A 21,579-nucleotide genomic window follows, 5' to 3' on the forward strand; every position below is an offset into this window, starting at 1 on the left:
CTGGAGTAAGTGTCCTCAATCAGTTCTTGGTTTTGCTTTGAAATATTAAATTTCTCTTCTTCTAAATCTGGTTTGATCTAGTGGGTGTCAGCTGATGGAACAACACCCTGGCACTGATGATGTGCAGCAAATCAGGACGTGCCAGTTTGGGCTCAATTTAACCAGAAACAGCACTTCCAGAAACTTAATGCTTATTTAATAACTTAACACAAAATAACAGCAGTAGCAACCAGGGTGGTAAAATAATGTTTTATTCCATGAATGAACAAACACTACCATGCCACATCCTAAAGTTCTTTCTACAAAAAGATTGTGGACAGAGCAGATTTTTACGTTTCTCAGTTCAAGTTCATGTCAGGCTCTCGAGCCTGTTCAGCGTAGCAAAATCTGGACACGCAGCATTCTCATGGTCTATTTGGCTTTTTGCCAGATAAAGCAGATTTACACTGTAGTTCTTGTTCACACAATGTCGATGCACTGTAAATTAAAGGAGATAATCCCAACCAAACTAGGTAATTCCTGTGGTTTATCAATATATTTTTTCATGATGGTCAAAGTACAACCAACATTCAAAGCTTAAAGTAAAGGTAAGAAAAAAGACACACTAAAGAACACAATGGAAACATCATCATTGCTGTCAGGATGTGAGTTTACCCACAGTACTATGTAAAAAGTAGGAACTGGCATTGACATTCAAGCTGTTAAAACAAGAAAAGAACTGACATTAATTGTTATATTTCCAAGCTAGTGCTTCTAAGGAGTCCTGACCAGCAAAGAAGTGTTCCCGCATGCATGTCGAACACAAGACTAATATTGGATTGGGGATCTGACAAAGAGCTGACTTACATTCCTTTATATACAACAAAATGAAATATACAGTATTAATACTGGCTGTACATTTGGTCAGAATATTTTACAAGGAGCGACACTGTCAAAATTCTCATGACGCAGCACGTGGAAGTGGATGGAGGTTGGATTCCTTTCTGGAAGCTGAATGTTTTCACAAGGAGTTTTAAAAGTTGCTTTCCACTGCTCAAATGAACAGTTAGACCTTTTAAAGCAAAAAAAATCATCTTTTTTTTTTTTTTCTTTTACGGTTGTCAAGACTAGTGTGAACAGGAGAGACAATTAAATGTGTTTGGAATATGCTAATCATTGACCTGGAATAAAACTAAGCCACAGACAGCATGTGCAATAAATCTCTGCACATTGTCTCTGTTTAAATGGCTTTATAAGAATATGTGTGAGGTCTCTGGTACAAATTCCTGTGCCACAGCCTCACCTAGCTGCTCCCTAGTGAGTTACCAACCACTTGTTCCAACTCTAAAGAAAGAGAAAGAATAATCATGACTGTCGCATATTTTTCTACTTTGCAATAAAAAATATCTCAATGTAAGCTGATTTAGCTTATTTATGTGCATATTTTTCAAGGCTGCCAAAGAAAATACTCAATCTTGCTGGCAAGAGCTATTTTGGGAACTCAAGAGTGAGTTTTTCTTTGCTTTATTTCAATAGATCTTTTAATATCTGGGTAGCTCAAGTCCCACTGCCTCATTAGACCCCTGAGGTCTAAAGCGAGTTGGTTAATTAATTTTATGTTTTTTCCCCATCCAGAACAAGCTGAGAAGCTAATAAGGTAAGCATGAGGCCCAATGAACAACAGAAGCAAAAGCCATACAGAATTAACAAATAATTACAGGGAGGTAAAGATCAGTGTAGCTGTAGTGATATTTTGCACAACTGGGTTTGTGTATCCTGTAGCAATGACAAACCTCCTGAAGATGGAAAAGAGCAGGCAAATGCACGAATCTGTATCCTTCAAAATAATTGTGCTATAATCTTCTCCAGATATTAGATTAGATTTTTTTTGTTCTGACACAGCGTGATGCTAACTATAGCAACCTTAATGTGGCTGATGGATTTCACTGCTACTGCTTGACTGCAAAGAGACATCAAATCTTCCAGTCCTCAAAGTGGTTTCTTGGGCTGCTCCTTCCAGTTCAACGTCTCACCATTTTCATTCTAGAAGTCGTTTTGTGGCAAACAAAAAAAAAAAAGGAAGAAAAAAAGAAAAAAAAAACCCAACCAAAGAAAAAGAAGATGTTGGTTGTGATGGATTTATTTCAGACAGCAGTTTCTGCTGAGTTCGCCATGCTTAATGTTCTTCCATTTAGGAAGGAGTTGCTGTCAAGTAAAGCAGAGGAGCTGCTTTCAGTTTGGTTTTTTTTTGTTTTGTTTTGTTTTTTTTTTTTAAATACATGCTAACAACATCTCTTTCTTCAGGAAAATGATCCAGTTGCATATTGTCAGAGAGATCTGCCTTGTGCTTAGCACGGACAAGTAGGGTTAATCATCCTCCTCCTCCTCTTTCAGTGGGGCCAGCGGGAGTTTGTCTGGAACCTGGAAACACTCCACAAAGAAGTTGACAATGGACTGGTACAAGTGCTGCTCAACTGCTGCATTGCTGAAGTAATGGCTTTGATCAGGGTAAATCTGCAAAGAAACAGGTAAGTACCTTTTAGAGCTGAAAAAGTCTCAGGACTGACCACCCACACCTGCAGCTCGAGCTGCAAACCCACTGCATCTTCTCAGCACCACAGGGCTTCCAGGGAAGCTCGTGAAGCTCAGGGTAATTTGGGCACCAGGTCCAGTCTAAGAAGAACCAGCCCACACTTTCCTTGTGAAAACCAAAAAAATGTGCAGTTTTGGAGAGAAATGGCATTAGGTTATACTGACTAAAAGGAGGATTTAAAGCAAAAATGTCATTAAGTTTAAAAATTAATAAATATTGGTGGAGAAGTAATTAAATTGAAAAAAAAACCCATGAAGCCAGAAATTAAATTGTTTAAACTCAACTTTTCAATAAAATGGAGCAGGTAACTTGAAGAAATGCAAGATGATTATAGTGGGTTGTATAGGCAGGGATGGTTGGGTGGGTTCATTTTGAAAGATTTAATAGTTTAGACATGAACCATTCAGCAAAACAGAGATATAATTTGGTGGAGAGCGGAGCTGTGCCACTCCCAGTGGGATGTCAGATTTAGGTGACATATATCTTTGTAACTGTTCTGGTTGATTTAAAGCAAAACCCTGTTTCCCCAAAAATTCATCCTGAATTTGTTCTGTTGGCCCCAAAGAAATGATACATAAGTTCCTTTGGGATATGTCTCTCACAAGCTAATTTACTGTAATTCAATAATTATAATTCACTGTAATTCAATAACATATATATTCTTTATTTAAAAAAAAATTGTTCTACAATTGTCCAGACCAAAACCCTGATGTCACATAAGCATGGGACTAATAGAAACATGTTATATGCTGGTGCTACTTCTACTGCCAGGCTGAGTTTGCAAGTGGTTTTTCAAACCTTGGTTCATAACAACAGCTTGAGTTCAAATAGGGAAATAACTGTTCAAAAAGAAAAAAAAGAAACACATACTGTACCTGCAAGCTGTAATTAGCCTTTGCCCTAATTAGGTGTGTGATAAGGTCTGTAGTATGCTGAAAATGGATTTTTTCTGTAAAGACAGATTGCAATCATTAAAGAGACAAATTTAATTAACAAAAATCAAAGCTATCACAAACATATAATGAACTCAAACGATGGGCTAACTTACCATCAGCAGTAGCATGAATGATCAAAAATGTCTGGTCCTTTAGTAATGAGACTCTGTGTGATAATTTGCTGATCTGTGAAGGTAAAAGTTGCAATAAGATTTAAAAACTTGTTAGAAATTAGCAATTTATATGGAGGCAATAGAAGTGCTTATTTCTCCTTGTTAATACAGGATAACAGCAGACACCAGCACAGCACATTCTCCTGGCTACTTATATAAATCTAGAGGTAAAATAAACCCCCACCCTGTGCTGGCAGGGCAGTGTCAGCAGCAGGAACATGTCCTCTGCTCTGATAATGTTCAACAACAGCCTGTAGAATACATGGAAAATATCAAAGTGAATAAAAAAGCATGCCCAGGTGCCTATGCCTAATAGCACTTCATGGATCTGGAGGGACTTTGGTGTGTTTTGGAAGCCAACCTCAAGGAGTTCTGGCAGCTTGGGGGTTGATCTGATATGAAAGTCAAGTGTCTGCTGTTGAGAACACCTTTGTCCTCAGCTGTCTTTCAGGTGCACCAGGGAATATCAATACAAACAATTTCTAAAAGAACATAAAGTGTTTGCACTAATGTAGAGATTGTGCCTGAAAAATTTGAGAGAGAAAGAGCTCAGAGTTTAGGTAGCCAGGATAAATCTTCCCTTGTGAGGGCACAGGGTGGTATTTGCTTTCTCTGTGAGAACAGTGGCAGACCTTTGCTACCTTCGTGTCTTCTGGCTGGAGACAAGGCTTGGAAGCAGAACTAGATTTTCTCTATAATTAATTTTGTTTGTGTGGCTATTTTTTATCAGGTTTTGCCTCAAGTAATTTCAGCACAGGATCCAACTGATCCCATCACATGCATTAAGCAATGTCTTTATTTACTGCTGCTGTGTCTCCTTTTCCATGTCCTGCTCAGTTCTGGCACAGAGTTCTGCCTATCTGAAATATCCCAAAGTTTGAGAAAGTCAAGCTGAATTTCACTCGAATTTGTCTACCTCAGAGAGAATCAAAGTGGCAAGACCACTGGCAAGAACTTTCAAGGAGGTCATGACATTGTGTCCTCTTGGGCACATTTGAGTCACTCAGCTCCTTCCATCACTGAAACTGTACTTACGCAATTTAGAGAGGCAGACACAAGGGCTAATCAATAAACACTTTGTCCATGATTACTATTAAGACAAGAAAAGCAGCAAGCAGCCTGAAGGACACCTTCAGAACTTCACTAGTGAGTCCCTCTTGCATAACCTTGCTGCCTTCCCAAAGGAGAGCACATGGAGGGAGAGTTGAGACCCAGTTCACATTTTATCAGGGAAATGCAGCGTCCATGCAGTTACCTCGTATGCTCTGTTATCAACCCCGTGCAAGCCCAAGTATCTTTCAGAAAAGGCTGAAGCTTGAAGAGAAAAAACAAAAATATCACTTTCAGTCAGGAATACACTGGTGTTTCTGAGTCAAATATGGCAAATGCTAAAAAACACCTTGTTTTCTAAGATGGCCTTAATTACAGAGGATGCACTTCTAAAAGTTTTTGAAAATGCACTAAGGATATGTCTGTCATCATCACCATGGACTTCTGGTCTTTAAATCAGTCACAGAAAAACCTTATTTTGTTTGTTTGTTTGTTTGTTAATGCAGCTGAGATAGAAGAGCACTATCAGGTTGTGTCCCTTTCTCCTTTCACAAGGAGCAGGTTCCCTTTGGTCTCAGGGATGACTGCACAGCTCCTGAAGTCTGGCTCAACACCACTGAGTTCCCTGGCAGCCCCCTGATTTCCACTGGCACTAAGTGCAAAGGGAACTGCTGTCCCTGGGAGAAAGGACCCCCTTGTGCAGGGCAGTGCTGTGGTCAGAGGCAGGATGGGCCAGGCAGACTGGAGCTCAGCTTGTATGGATGGGTGCTTCAGGCAGGAAGGAAGCAGATTCGAGGCAGTGGGGGTGGCTGGTGGGGTTTAAAGACAATTCTCCTTCATTTAAAAGGACTAATAAAGGGATTTGATTGCTCTGACTACCATGGCTGGTCCCACTGGTGCAGCTAAATTGCTTTAGTGGAGAAAAAAGGTGTATGGCTACTCCTAACAAAACACAGAATATAAAATAAGCAAGATCTTGGGAAAGAAAAATGGCAAATGGGAAAGGATGGGGAAGGAACATCCCTTGTGGTCAGCAGGAGGGTCTGTGGGCTGAGGAATGGGACTTACCATATAGTCTGAAGTCTGTCACTGGGGAAAGAGCAGCTCCACAGGTGAACACCTGGTTGTCTTCACCAGCTGGAAGCATGTAGGTGCTGAGGTAGCCACCATAATCCTGGAATAGAAACAGGACAGGGGCATCAGCGATCCTGCTGGGAGGCACTGCTGCTTTTGGGTACAGAAACAGGGCAGCTGAGACCTTGCAGCCAATGTTTGGCCATTACAGAGCCTTTAACACCTTGCTCTGGAGAAACACAAACCGAGGGACATCTCCCTGGTGATGTTGCTGGCATCTCCTGAAGGCAGGAGGGTTGTGTGCCCAAGAGCTGGCCTTTTTCATCTCACTTTATGGCTGTAGCTCTAACCAGATAAAAATGTTCTTCTCCAAAGTGTTTACCCCAGACTTTCTCTGCTTAAAATGAGCATCCCAATTTCAGTGTCTGCTGCCAGCCTGTTAGCAATTCCCTGCAGAGATGCTGCTCTACGTGCAGCTCTCCTCGCCCACTCCGAGCCCTTGTCTCTCAAGTAAGCAATTTCTACTCGCAGTCCCACTCGCATCTCAAACTGTGTGTACTTTACAGTGGCTGTTTCCCAGCCAGGCACACACAGCAAATCAGCCTCAGAAATCCACAGGGTTGTTGTACACATGAGTTAGATGTGCCCATGTTCCCACAGGCTTTTGGAGACAAGGTGAATGTAAAATGAAAGTTTGCAATGGGAAAATAAAAATGAACTATCTGATGATGTTTTCTGAGCAACAGTCACTTTTTGCACTTGGAAGTTAATTTAAAAGAAGTCATTGATGAGCACATTGGTGAAATGAAAGCCTCCACCTTTAACAGCACTGAGCAAGGTGCAGTCTATCCCAAAAACAAATAATAATTAAAAAGTCACCACTTATATATTCAGGAAGTCAGGGTTTAACTCAGCTGTTTAGCCATATCAGCCAGCTGGGACAGCACAGAGGAGCAATGTCACAACATTACCTTCCCAAACACACCAACTCTTGTTTTATCAATGAAATGCTCCTGCAGCATTGTCCTAGAACATGAGAGAGGAAAAGCAATGGGTTAAAAATATTTTTCACTTCAAGAGCAAAACCAGAGTAATTTTAACCAGCTTTATATTAAACTCGCCCCAGAAAAAATAATAGAAGGGTTTGAGTTGAAAGAGACCTTAAAGATCATCCAGTTCTAACTTCTCTGCCATGGGCAGAGACACCTTCCACTATCCCAGGTCACTCCAAGCCCCATCCAACCTGACCTTGGACACTTCCAGGGATGGGGCACCCACAGCTTCTCTGGGCAGCCTGTGTCAGTTCTCACACCCTCTCAGTTAAGAATTTCTTCCCAATATTTAATCCAAACCTGCCTCTTTTCAGTTTAAAGCCCTTTCCCCTTGACACAGACAATCTAAATCAAGCCAAGCTGCTTTCATATGGATCTCTCTGATTTAATCTTGCAACCTCATGTGTTGGATTTGACCAAGCAATGGCAACAAATAACCTGCACTGCCTCTGGAAGCCATAATAAGCCATTGCACAGTTATTGCAATACTCTGATAGTGGTTTTAACGTGATTATGTGCAGAATAAACCTAACAATATGACAGGACTTGACATTTAGGGGTTTGCCCTGGTTATTCTGTTAAAAAAGTTTAAGGATTTAAAGATGGATTTTTTGCCAACTACCAGGCAAGCAAAAGATTAATGTAGAAACAGATATTCATCCTTACTTGTTTGTAGCTGTATGACTGTACAAAGCAAAAAATAAATAGGCTTTGAACATGTGATACAGATAAGTGTGCTCTAATTTAGCTCTGTTTAAGGCTTGTTTTTCTCCCTCTGCTCTGGTTGACATGAGCTCCCTCTCACATGCAGTTGTGATTGCACAACATTGTCCCTCCCTCCCATCTCCTTGCTCTACCCTACACACCATTAAAGCAGCCAGGACTAATGAGTCTTGGATTAATTATCTGTGGTATTTTTGGGGTTCCCCAGATGGAGGAGGAGTTGAGAATCTGACTCCATGTTCTTAGAAGGCTAATTTATTGTTTTATGTTACTGTGTTATATTAAAGAATACTGTACTGAAACGATACTAAAGAATAGAGAAAGGATACAGACAGGAGGCTAAAAGATAATAATGAAAAACTCGTGACTCTCTCCAGAGCCCTGACACAGCTGGATGGCGATTGGTGATTGAGTGAAAACAACTCACATGAAACCAATGAAACGCTGCTGGCAAACAATGCCTAAACCACATTCCAAAGCAGCAAAGCACAGGAGAAACAAATGAGATAATTATTGTTCTCCTTTTTCTCTGAGGCTTCTCAGCTTCCCAGGAGAAGAAATCTTGGGCAAGGAGATTTTTCCAGAAAATATAACAGTAACAGTTATCCCAATGAATGAATTCCTACAATAGCAGTGCCATTCACCTGACAGCTTCCAGCTGATCCTTCTCTTCCAGCAGGCCCAGCCTCCTCCTGACCTCGTGCAGCAGCTTGGCACCCTGGAAGCCGCTGCCGCGCCCGTCGAACTTGAGCACGATGGCGCTGTGGGAGCTGACCATGACGCTCTCCCACGTCACCTCGAACCTCTCCGTGACGATCTGGCTGCCAGGTGTGCCATCTCTGGAACAGAAACGGGCATCAAGGGATGGCAAAGGCACCCAACGCCCTCCCCAGGGCTGTGGGATTGCATGGGATGGGCACCCACAGCCCCGTCGGGCAGGGTAAGGGAACAGGTTTCTGGAAGGGGACACTGGTCTCTGCAAGGATGGTGTTATAGATGGATACTGAGATGATTTGCTCTCACAATTAAAAGATAACTATTGTGTGAATATTAAGAAAAAGCTTTTGTGGTGTGTAGATATGTTATTGTAGTTTAGATGTCCTCTGTTCTCCCCATAGCTCCCTTTTCCCCCTGTCCTGTTGCCATCAGTCGGGGTTGTCCAGGACAGGTCAAAGGAAGGCTGCACACGTGTCCCTTGCATGGGGCAGCTGGGAATGGAAAAGCTCAGGGGGTGCTTAGGGAGTGAGACATGGCAACTCCTGATCTCCAACCAAGTCACAAGAAAGCAGTTTGCACTGATAAATGGCACAGAAGAGCTGACTGACAGACTTTGGGAAGGTCCAGGGCTGGCTGATGCCACCCCCAGGGCTATAAAAGACTGGGCATCTGTGGAGGAATGGTTACAGGGTAGAGGTCACATAGACATTCTTTTGTTAGCTGACCAAGGAAGGACTGGGAAAGTACCAAACCCAGCTAATCTGAATTTCTGCACCTACAAGAACTTGTGTCCTTGAGTGTAGCAGTAGTACGAGAACAGTAATCAGGATGAGATGTGAGAAGTAGAAATGTAAGTTCTCAAGAATGAGGAAGAGCTGATATTGTAGTATAACCAATAGATTGTTTAGCTTGCAGAATATGCATGAGCTTATTACATGTTGTGTAAAAAAGTCTGGTGCTTATCAATAAATTTGGAGCTTGCTGATTCTTACATTAAGAGTCCCAAGCCTTCCCTCACCGTGACAGGCATCCATCCTGAAGATGAACTGGCCATGTGGTATCCATGAGGGAAGTTCCCAGCACTGCAGCTTTTTCCTTATGTAGTCCTTTGCTGTACTTTTGTTAAGGTTTAATAAACCTTTTTAAATTTTCAAAGTGAGCAGTTGTCTCTCACAATGGTGTGCAGGAGTATGATTGTGTGGGATGGGTTTTGAGGCTGGGTGGAAGCTGGGGTTGGATCTGCCTCCCTCTGTGCACAGTAGCCTCTAAGCTGAGGTCTGAACCACACCAGCAAGCACATCTCTAACTGGTCAGGATTCCTCCTGTGAGTAACCAGGTATCAGTTGAGTTTTCCCTTTTTTATGCCTGCTCTAATGTATGTTTGTTTTTTACCTTCTTTTTTGATTTCTGCTGAACTGGTTCTGTCATCACTGCCCCATGCAACTACAGAGGGAAAGGACTCTTCTAAAGTTATAAAAAACCAGCTTAATAATGCCCAGCTTAATAATGCCCAGGCTCAAAATTGAGAAGGGGAATGGAGTGGGCAAGACCTCCTCTTCACCCTTCTGCTTAGGATCTGATCCTGTACAGGGGAACCATCTTGAGAAATACAGACCCTACTTCAGCCAGGCAGCTCAGAAAAAAGCAAGGGATGATGATGATGACTCTAAGCAATAATTTTAGACTGGGATTACTGCAGAGCCACTGGCATTTTTATCCACTTTTTTGTCATTTTTGGGGTTCTCAGAGACATCAGGCACTCCACTGCAGGACTTTAATGCACATGTGACTCCAGTCATTTGCATTTATCCGAGTGAGACCCTGACCCACCCAGCTCCAGGGGCAGCCTAATCATCAAGCTGGGTGCTTGATGAGAGCCAATCTTGCTCCAGCACTTTGGAAATGAAGCAGATTTTCTCTGCAGTAATTCCATGATGCAATGACACACTCCCTGCAGTGGCTTTGTCCTTCATGGAGAGCTGTGCAGGGTGGCACAGGCATCCCCCAGGCATTCATCCCTCCTGCAGGAGGCTTTTCTCTCATGGGGTGTTCCCTGGCAGGCAGCAAGTGATGCACTGGGATGCAGCCAGGGCCAAGCGGGTTCTTCCAAGGTCAGCGAATTCCCTCCTGCAGTTTCTTTCCAAATTGCCAAAAAAACCCACTCAGTAATGTGTATTATTGTTACTAAATGTTGCATAAAGAAATACCCATCTGCTCTGCCTGCCAGGAGGAAAACCTGCCTATTTAATATAAATGCTAACTTCGTGGAGATATTCAAAGGTTTCCAGCTCTCTCTTTACTGTCACTTCAGCGAACACCAGCACTTAAAGGAGAATGATTTCTGCATGAGGGCACCTAAAATTTAAGCTCTAGTAAGGCTGACTGAATTCCACTCTAAAATTACCTGTTAATCACAAGGTGGGTGCCCTAAGCACTGGGACAGGAAGCCAAAATTCATCTTGTATTCCTCCTCCTCCCATTTATGCCCCACAAGTGATTGAAGTGTGCAAGACACGCCTTTACAAAATCCTAAATTTACTCTGCAGGATTTCAACAGGGTGCCCTCCTGAGAGCTGGAAACCTTGGCTCAAACGTGGAAAAGAAGGGAGGTACATCTGGCCTCTCCCAGCTGTGAAGTGAGATGGGGTAGGAACCAATGTGCTGGTCTCTGACATTCCTTGCACAAAACATATCTTAAGGGTTTCTGATCATGGCCAAGGTTTCCAAGCTGCCCTGATAACATGAACAGAAAGAAAGGACAAGAGAGAACTTACACAACCAAAAGCAAGGGGTAGTGAGCGGTGTCTGCAAAGGTTGCTGGCTTTAAGATCTGCATTGGCAATCCTAAGCAAAAAAAAAAAAAAAGAACAATCAACAACATGTCTTTGATATGGGGATGCTGACATGATTCCAAAAGATTTTTCTGGTGTTCTGGCCACAGATAAGTTGGAGCAAAATGGCATTTTTTTAGAGGCTGTGGCAAATATCACCTTAGAAACACAGATGTTGCCAAAGAAAAGACCCACGTTGTGGTAGCTGAGGTGACAAGAAATGTAAATGGGGAGTACAGTGCGAGCTGCTCAGTCATGCATCACTTTTACAGCGTTCAATTAACATCTGTCAATAGCTACAATTTTCCTTTTTTGGCAGCTGGATGAGTGATGCAGACAGAAATCAATATTTCAGGGCAGCAGAGAAGGTGGAAAATTGGCAATGAAAATGGTAATTTAAAACCCAATTAAGTATGGTGGCTGGGGGAGAAATAGAATCATTTTGCTATAATGGTGTGAGGACAGAGGGAGAAACAAGCATTTTAATCCTAACTTCCAAAGGGTTAAATTTTGTTGCAAACAGGAGGCAAAGGTGCTGAAGCCCAAGTTACACTGGCACAGAGCCAATGTAAAGGAGGGGTGTGATCACTAAAGCTTCTTTTAACTTAATGTCATTTCTGTGGCTTTGTATCAGTAGCTAAAACTGCCTCCATTAAAACACTCTCTTCATCAACGACGGCACATTTATTTTTGAAATGTTAACTACAATCTAGATTAGCAAAGGCTCAGCAATTAAATCGGTATTAGGAGCATTTTCAGTAGATTAATACACAGATTAGCAGCACCGTTTAAATGGTTTGCTTTGCAATCGTTGCCTGACACTCTGCCTAATTAGTTATTCCATCTGAATGCTAATAGCTGCAAATTGGATCAATGGCCCAGGGACAGCCAAAAAGGCCATGGATTGACTTTAAATATTACAAAGTGCTACGTGCAGTGTTCCCCAGGCTGCTCAGCCCAGAGCTTTGGAAGCACAGGGATGGCACAGCAGAATGGCCAGTTTGTATTTATTATATATATATGCACAAGTATATTTTTGGTTAAATGAGAAGAATTGCAATGAGGCCTGTATTTAAAATATTTAGTATCAAGCTGAGTTATCCCTAATAAAATGCCAGGCTCACATGAGCTGGCTCATGGGGGGAAATATGTGTTCTTTATCCATCCTTTCCTGTCCATAAAACTTGGAAGTGCCGTCTGTTCCTGTTATTTTATGCACTGGTTTATGTTCCCTATGCCCATGTGGCAAACAGAACATTTTAGGCCATTGTTACCCTTTTCAGATGGCAGCCACCTCTCAGCCTTTGTTTCCCATTTTATAACATCTGGAAATGGCTGCAATCAGTAACCTGTCCCCAGCACAGCTTGCTGCTTTGTAAATGTAAAAGTATCTGCTTACAGCCAGAGGAGATGTTCCTTTAGGTTGTTTCAGGTACAACTACAGAGACAGGCTTACACTGTGGCTGTTTGCCACCAGGCTTTTCTCTGCCTCTTTGGGATATATATATATATATGTGTGTGTGTGTGGGGAATGATCATACCAGTGGTAGAAATAACACACCAGCTGCAGGTGCAAACTGCTCTAAGCCTCTGCTTTCTTTCCTCCAGGTGAAATCTTCTTTGTCTTTCCTCATGAAGTGTTTTTTTGGGGTTTTTTTTTGGGGTTTTTTTTTGGTTTTTTTTTTTTTTTTTTTTTTTAACCCTCCCAAATCATGGCTTTTTTGAAGAATCCTGAGTGGCTCCAAAGGGCAGTCATGCAAGAGTCATCTTCATTCACTGCAGCTCACATGGTGCACTGAGAGGCAGCCACAGCTGTAGGCAGCCAGCACACACATTACCCCACTCCAAACCCATTTCAAATGACACACACACACACCCAGGGCAAAAGCTTCCAACAATGGGGCACCCCACCGTGTCATTTCCCAGAGTGGCTTTTTCTTCACAGAGAAAGTTTTAAGAAAAAAAAGAAAAAAATCCAGCCCTATCATTTTGCCTTTCTTCAGCTGAATTCTCATCAAATTCTGCCTCTGTAATAACCTCCTTATGTAGCACATTCCAGGAGAGTGCTTTGCAAACTGTGTGAGTTTATTGAGAGTCAAAGTCATTTTTCCTCCTGCCAGTCTAGTCAGGATGGCTGTATCATTTCACAGCCACGGCAGTGAAAGAGAAAAATAAGTGAGAAGAAAGGTGCTACTTACTGTAATCATCTATCTTGATTTCCATGTATTCTACCTTAGGCATTTGCCTGTCATTTACAGCCAGCTGCACATTTTCATTTGCCTCCAGCTCAAAAATTTCTGAAAGAAGAACAAGAAAAGATCACAAAAACTTTTGGCACAGTTTTTGAAAATGCACTTTAACATTTTATAGTCACCTTGGTATATACAAAACAAGTTTCCTTACAAATGGATTTTCTTCTAGTCCTCACAGAAGTCTAATTCAGTTAAATCTTTGAAATCCCTTCCAAGTTCTGCATTGGCAAAAAGCTATAGTCCTGAAATCAGAGGAATTCAGCTGATTTGCAGGAGGTGGGAAGGTGACCTGGGACACTACCATGGATCCCAGTCAGACATCCACCCAGCATGCCAAGACAGATCTCAAATGAAGAGGTCCCCAAGGCTGTGTCCAAATTAGAGATAATAAATAGGAAGGGGAGGAGACCAAGGAGGGCTTCAGCCAAAGTTGTACTGCTGTGCAAGATAAAATCCATGGGAGGGAAAGCCATGGGGACAGGAGAGAGGACAAAGCCCATACAAACCTGCAAGGTCAGGTTTTGCAGCAGTGTTGACCTTTGAAGTGTTTAATTTTTTTTTCATTTTGCTTGTGTGTCTGACCCAAGGACCCTCTGGGTCACAAATAGAGGATTCCTTCCTCCTTCCTGCATTTAACCTTCATCCTCTCATCCTGGCCTTGTGATCTACCTGCTGAGCCTCTTCTAGAAAAAGCAGCTCCCTCCAGCACCAGAAAGAATAAATCCTTCCCAGCTGGCAGGGAAAGGGCCCCTCTTTAGGGGACACCTCAGGCTGTGTGTCTTACATGGTGGGAAATGTCTCCATGTGTGGGCAAAGCTCCTGAGCCCCATGGAGGGGGGATTGAAGGGCTGGGGTGAGGGAATCCTGGTCTAGAGAGTGCTCATTCCCCTGGCATCATTCTGGGTGTGAACCAGGGGGATCCAGGGCATTATCTCTGCCACCTGAACCCAAGGAGGACGTGAGATTTCACATCCCACTGTGTGTGTCACTGACTGTAGCTTCCCTTTTGAGACACACTGATAAATTTATATGTAACTCCAGCCCCTCAAATAACACTTTTGGTACCTCATCATCCTGCTCTCACTGCCCATCTCTGCTGGCCAGGCAGACAAACCTTGCCCTTCCCAGTTAATATATTTCAGAGACCTTTCAGCAGTAGTATATTGGTTCAGTGACTGTTCACCCTGCTTCTGCAAAGCCTGGCCCTTTATCAAAGCCACAGCCCCCACAAAAGTGGCAAAGCAACAGCCTATTACGTTTAGTTAAATATTAAGATTCTCATTTAATTATGGCACACACAAGTAGCTTTATCAGCAGAAAGGGGCTTGCCACGTAGGGGAATTTAGTCAAGCCCTTTTATTTGTTCATATAATTGCATTCACAGAAAGCCAGGAAGACTGTGGAGGAAATAAAAAGATTGGCATATCTCCTAAAGGACCTTCCTTTTTGCTTTAGGACCACAGGGAGCTTGAGTCTGTGGAGTACAAATGGTCATTGCTTAATTAAATGTAAGCATTCTCTAATATTCAGTGCAACTCACTATTATCAGATTATTGCAGAATACAGAGGCAGACTCCCTTTTATAGTGTAATGGGCTCATATTAAATAAGTAAATTCAGTAACATGCAACTGTCAGTTGCCCTTTATTCAAAAGCAAAAGAATGAGGGGGGAAAAAAGAAAAGAATGAGGGGGAATGGTAATTGTATACAGAAGACCATGAATTTCAGTAGAGGATGTGTTCTGCACATGAGTAGACTGAGTTCTCTGTGTAATAGATGCTACTCCTATGAATCTGTCAAAGTAAAACTAGTCCTGGTGTGTTTTGGTTTAGTTTTTAAAGCCCTTCATTTACTGTTTCTGTCTTATATTGTCTGTCCTTTTATTCACCTAAAAGTATTTTACAAAACTGTACAGGAGGGTATAACCCCACTCATGAGAGCACTGTCCCATGCTGGTATAGCCACTTAGACACCTCCATGTCTGGTAAAATTCAGGTGTTTTGTTTAAAGTGGGGGAGAAGGAAAGTGACTTTGGAGCTGCAGCTCAGGGTGAGGAAACTCTCCTGGCTGAAGGGCCTTGTGGGCATCAGCTCTGGGGTTCTCCTTGGGGAGAGCACTGCCAAACTCAGGCTCTGCTGGGAAGAAGGACCTGACACTCCCTTGTGCCAAAAGCCTTTCCTGTGACACTCCCTACCTTCAGTGAGAAATGAAGCAGGTCAGCATTTCACATTAAATATTTAGTATGAGTGCCAAATTTTTTGGTTTGTTAATTTATTTTATTTTCTTTTGAGACAGGAGCAGTGAGTTGCTGGCATTGACTGTGTGTCAAGCAGATAGAAATAGAATAAAGGTGTTGCTTTATACTTGGGTCACATCAGTGCCTGAAGTCTCCAACTGCAGTTAAGGCTGGGCTAAATTCTTTGTTAAAATGAAAGATGATGTTTTCCCATCAAAATGATGGGAGCAGATAAATCTTAGCTTCATGTGAGACTCAGTGTCACACTCTGCCAGAGTGGAACCCCAGAAACTCCAAGGCTTTTTGGGCTCTACATTGCCAGTCTGCTAATGGCTACAGAGAGTGCCAAAATTTTGAGGGAAGAAACCTGTTTTTGGAATAATTCCAGCTTTTCACTGATGTAGATGCAAATCATTAGCATGACAAAGCTTTACCAAACAATAAATGCTGCAATCTCCATGGACAGATCTGGGAACCAGGCAGAGGCACCACCTGTGGGGCTCCCTCCTCTGCATTATCTCTGATAATTCATAACAGAGCGATTTTATTAAAACCACAGATTAGACTGAATATTTCTTATATTTATCTTATCTTATTTCTTATATATGGGATGCAAAACAAAATCAGAGGAAGACTAACAAAAAGAGAGATTTGAATTATGCATTTTTTTGAGACAGAGGATAACAAACACGCCCCAACCAGTCTTTTCACCCCAAACAGCAGCTGTTGTGATGGCAGTACAACAGCTCTGCAAGTCCCTCTGCCTTGCAGAAAACTTGCATTTAGGCAGAGTCTGGGGTCCCCAGGAGTGTAAGTTTAGCAAAGAACAGCTACATCTCAGTGTCCTGCCTGGCTGCTTTTCTCTGAAGAGTAGCAAAGCTCAAGCCCATCCTTACTCTGTGCATCTGTTGTGTTGTGAACAGTCACCATCGGGACACGGGGACCTTGAAAAGGAAAAGAAAAGAACTTGGTTAAATCTCTGTCAAAACACACACACACATGTGAACCTGGTTTTGAATTCCATGGAGCTGAGGGCTCCTGAGACTCGCTTTTCATGCAAGAGTAATCTAAAAAGCAAATCACACTGGTGCTAGAAAGAGTTTATGACTAGATGACAGTGCTGTAGACTCAAAGACATGTGAGGTTTCAAAGCTCTTTCCCAACAGACCACTAAATGCATCTTTCCCTAATTTGTAAACATTATAATTAGCACAAACACAATTAAATCACTTGCCTTTAAAATTATTCTAATGACACCCAAACATCACAGCACAAAGCATTTACATTTTGTATGCTATGGATAAATATTGCTGTTTTGCATATTATTTTCTCTTAATGAATTAAACACCAGCTTGGCTCTCACACTAAAAAGGGCCACATATTTTGTCTTAAAATGCAATGTTTGGGTATTGAAATCAGTCAGTGTTATACAAAGAGGAAAATCATTACTATGCAGGGTACGTGAGCGAACCACACAATTTCCTGCCACAGGATGCTGCAGCACTCAGGATGCCACAATTTTAACCACAGGGTGCTGCAGGGTGCTTCAGTCCTTAGCACAGTGATCTGGGCTCATCTTCTTGTTCAGAAAACCATCAAGTGGCTGATTGATAGAAAATGGGATGGTACATGAGATCAAGCTCATATTATGGTTGTCAGCTTCTCTTTTTTTTTTTTCAATTGTCATCTGGTGCCTGCCCTTGGAGACAGGACACTGGGCCAAGGTGGGCTGACCCAGGACAGACACTCACATGTTGCTCCCCATGCCTGTTTGTAGATTTTTCCTTCCTCCTGACAACACTGCTCAGGATGGTGAAAGTGGTCCTGCAGTATGAAACGGTGAATTCTCCACCTCAGAGACAGTGGATATCTCACTTTCCTTCCCTTTCCCCACAATGTAACGTGGTACAACAGCAGCAAGCTGGGGGAATCTGTGTGCCCAGCAGAGATCCCAGCAGCAGGACCAGGATGTTCCCACGCTGTGCATGTGGGAGGATCCCAGAACCAGAGACTCATGGAATCATCTGGGTTGGAAAACACCTCTAAGATGATTGAATTCAACCATTAACCCAGCACTGCCAAGCCCACCACTGTTGCTATGGAACATGAAAGAACACAGGTGCACAGCACTCTCAAGGTGAAGAGAAAGGGGAAGTTTATTTTCTGACTCCAACATTTATAGATTTCCAAAAGTGACAGTGGATTGGAGGGTGGCAGTGCCACTTCTCCAATGACTAGACAAACTAACGCTCCATCAATGTTCTCCTCCTCCATAAAGGAATGCAAAACAATGAGTTATTGACAGAAAGTGTGTGAGAAAGTTCTCTAAAAGAATGTCAACATCAGAAGGCTTAGAACATCTTAAAAAATCAGAATGACACACCACTAAACCACGTCCCTCAGTGCCATGTTTACTCGTCTTTTAAACACCTCCAGGAGTGGTGGCTCCATCACTTCCCTGGCCAGCCTGTTCTGATGCTTGGGAAACCTTTTGGAGAAGCAATTTTTCATAATACCCAATCTAAACCTCCCCTGGTGAAACTTGAGGCCATTTCCTCTTGCTCTATCCCTTATTCCTTTGGAGGAGAGGTCAACCCCACCTGGCTGCACCCTCCTTTCAGGAGGTTGTAGAGAGTGATAAGATATACCTGAGTTTCTCCTTCTCCTAAACATCCCCAGCTGCTCCTCACAGAACTTGTTCTCCAGACCCTTCACCAGCTCCACTGCCCTTCCCTGGACAGGTTCCAGCACCTCAACACCTTTCTTGTTGTGAGGGACCCAAAGCTGAATGCTGAATGTCAAAAAACCAATGTTCTTTAAGCCTCAAAAGTCAGACAGCTTTAAGAGATGATATTCCCTGAGATTTCAACCCTTTTAAGTTGCCTTCTTAAGCCCTTCAGCCTACAAACTCCAAATCCTGTGGGATCATCCCTTGTGCAATGGCAATTTGTGTAGGGCTGGCTGAGAACATTCCCCTGAAATGCTGTAACTGGGAGTGTGCACACAAATGGCAACAAGAACAGGTTCCTGTGAGCCATTCACACTGCTTTGGTGCATGGAATGAGTTCTTGAGAGAAAAAAAAGCTTTAAGGTGCTATAATTGTGTCAGTGGTTTTCCCTGTGCTGCCACATCCCATTGCAGGCAGTGTTTCATCCAGACTTTACCTATACAGGGAAAAGGCAGAAAATTATTTTATTTATAATTAACCTGACTAATATGGCAACCAGGTTTTATTTCCTTGTAATTGAGAATCTCTTCCCATGACAAACCAATTCTTTTGTTAGCACCATTTTTTAGAATGCAGGAAGGTAAATTATCATGCACTAAGGAAAACAGGTTCGGTCACCAGGATTTAGCTGAATTTACCTTTCTCCTACTGATATACATTGATATGCTGACCATATTTATTTATAAATCTGCCAGGCTTTTTTCCTGCAGTCCCAGAAGCCAGACTGCTGGAAAAGCAGCAAACCTAATAAACATGGGCCTGATAAAATCATCACAGAAAAGAAAAGGAATCCTCCCAAATGGCTTCAGCTGGAGCTAGAGCAGTCCTTTAATTAACACCAAAATGCCAACAAAAAGAAAGGGATAAAGAGAGAAATACAATGCATATAATCCTTTTATTTTTTAATATATTTTTCCTTTTTTTGTTGTTGGCACTGAAAAAGCTGTGAGAAACTAATAAGTAAAGAGAAATTCTAGCCTGTAGTTTAGGAAGTTACATGTATTATATATTGTGTTAGTCTCTCTACTAACTACTGCTACTGTTCCTGTGTCATGTCCCCAAATCAATGTTTTCAAGAAAAGTCCTGTATAAAGATATTCAGTTTGAGGTAATATGAAATTTAAAAAAGTAATTAAAAATTAACAAGACTCCTTGAAAAAGTAGATTTTTGACTTGCTTAATTTTTATATTTTAACAAACAAGGAAAAATAATAAAGATAGACAACTAAAGAGTAGAATCATCTTTGTGAAAAAGATTACTCTTAATATTAAATATTCACAGTGATAACACTCCAGCTAGAGAATGCATTTCATTTGTGAACAAGCTGAAAGTCATCAAGAAGAAAAAGTAATTTTTTTAGGAATGACATAAATTGCTTATTTCAATGCCAGTTTTTAAAGTAAAAAAACTCAGTTACATGCTACACTGTGTCTTTTAATGCACACACATCAGAAGTCTTTCAACACTCACAAGCTGAGTGCCTAACGCTTGACAGGGACAGAAAGAATTCCTTGAAAGGAGAATTGTATATTCATTAACTGCCTCCCCAGCTTTATTTTTAAACCTGTGTTGGTGTGACAGTCCCATTACACATGCCATCTGCTAAATGCCATCCACTGTCATGTGTGGATCTGAGAGGGAAACCTGATTTGTTCAATGAGCTGCTGGGAGCTGACAGAAGCGGGGTGAGGACATCCCCTGCTCCGTGTCTCCTTCCTCCAAAGGGGCTTTGATGGGGACTCCTGAGCCCCAGCACATTCTGCTGCTTCTGCTCTTTGATCTGCACTGATGATCCATCCCCCTGTGCCTACCTGCCCTCCTCAGGAACCTTGTGACTGCTCTGCCTCTCGCTCACAGAGCTCCTGAGAGCATGGCAGTGGTGGGATCCTTGAAGGGTAAAACTCACTTCTGCTCCTCGAAGGATAAAACACAAAGGGATTCACCTTAAGAAAGTAAAGCAGATACTGAGCTGCTTTGCCCTGGTTTGCAAAGGTAAGAGAGACCAGCTCATTCCCTGTAACCTCATGGCTCTTCAAAAACCAGGGGCAGGCCACTTTCTGCATGACTTGGTGAAGGTGATGCTGCTGGACTTCTTGCCCCAGAGGGGTGGCTGCAAGCAGGGCTGTGACACCCCCTAAGGTGTGGGACCTGGCACTGATGTTCCCTGCCACCTCCACCAAAATTTTCAGAGGTGGCACCATACCTATCCCTCTCTGCATCCCTGTGTGAGTGGGATGGGGTGTGCTTGAATGCCCTCCCCTCTCCTGCCTCCAGCATTGTGCCAGCCAACTCCAGCATCCTGACACGAGATTAAACCATGTTTCTGTATTTATAGCTTAAGAGAAAGGAGCAAAACTGTTGACAGAACTTCTGTGTATAGACACACTCAGTACATCACAGAGAGCTGCATGGTTAATAATGCTGCACAGGACTCTAGTTACATGAATTAGATTTTCAGTTAATACAGCTGAAAGTCTGGGTTTATCATAAGGCCTTTGACTTTAAAACCATTACTGTAATTATCCATGCAAGAAGTAAATTGAGCTATATCACTGTAATGACAACAGGCAAATTTATCACCCAGGAAATGCTACCCATCATGGTCTGAATGGGCACAGAAACTCAGTGCCTCAGTAATTGGGTAAGAAAAAGCACTGGCCATGGTTTTTCATCAATTTTTAAGCATCTTTTATTATTATTTCTAAGAGGGTTTTGCTTAAATATGAGTGGAAAGAAGCAACTCTAGATATAAGGTAAGGTATTGATTTCTAAAATAAAAATGGAAAATCATTTTACAACCTTGAAGAAAATATTTACCAGACACTTTTTTGTACTACTCTTATATTCCAGAGTATTCCTGATGTCTTCATGAACTAAACAGCATAGGGAATTATATCAGTTAATATAACTTTAAAATGAAAGCAGTGATTATAAAAAGAATATGAAGTAAAATTGAAGAAAAGTTAATCAAAATTATAAAATTGTTTCAAAAGGATAGAAAGAGGAATTGTCTTATTCTTCTCATCTATATTCTCAAAGGCTTCAATGTTGCAGATAATTTCAGACCAGAAGCTAAATTCACAGTGTGTAAACAATGAAAATTCAAATACTCTCTGCCAGTGCCACCAGCATATCTCTTAAGCACTGATGAATGATTTAAAAGAGCAGCTGCAAGGGATGGGAGCTGAAAGGGTCTGGCTCTGCACAAGTGAGATAATTGGCAACAGCCATCTC

The 21,579-nt window shown here is 42.1% G+C and overlaps 1 protein-coding gene across 1 annotated transcript in view; it reads right to left on the reverse strand.

The window, feature by feature from the left end:
* Positions 1-2,121: 2,121 nt before the first annotated feature.
* Positions 2,122-21,579, reverse strand: part of DPP6 (dipeptidyl peptidase like 6) — a gene marked incomplete at its 5' end in the record, with an annotated part of 404,621 nt that continues 385,163 nt past the window's right edge. Inside the window, 10 exons of the mRNA XM_084224866.1 lie at positions 2,122-2,493; positions 3,448-3,521; positions 3,621-3,693; positions 4,936-4,994; positions 5,799-5,904; positions 6,776-6,830; positions 8,224-8,418; positions 11,071-11,140; positions 13,326-13,424; positions 16,512-16,559. Of these exons, the coding sequence (XP_084080992.1) occupies positions 2,347-2,493; positions 3,448-3,521; positions 3,621-3,693; positions 4,936-4,994; positions 5,799-5,904; positions 6,776-6,830; positions 8,224-8,418; positions 11,071-11,140; positions 13,326-13,424; positions 16,512-16,559 (926 nt within the window). The 3' untranslated portion in view covers positions 2,122-2,346. The remainder of the gene's footprint in view (positions 2,494-3,447; positions 3,522-3,620; positions 3,694-4,935; positions 4,995-5,798; positions 5,905-6,775; positions 6,831-8,223; positions 8,419-11,070; positions 11,141-13,325; positions 13,425-16,511; positions 16,560-21,579) is intronic.

This window comes from Fringilla coelebs (genome assembly GCF_963513975.1).
Source record: "Fringilla coelebs genome assembly, chromosome: 1".
NCBI classification, from domain to species: domain Eukaryota; kingdom Metazoa; phylum Chordata; class Aves; order Passeriformes; family Fringillidae; genus Fringilla; species Fringilla coelebs.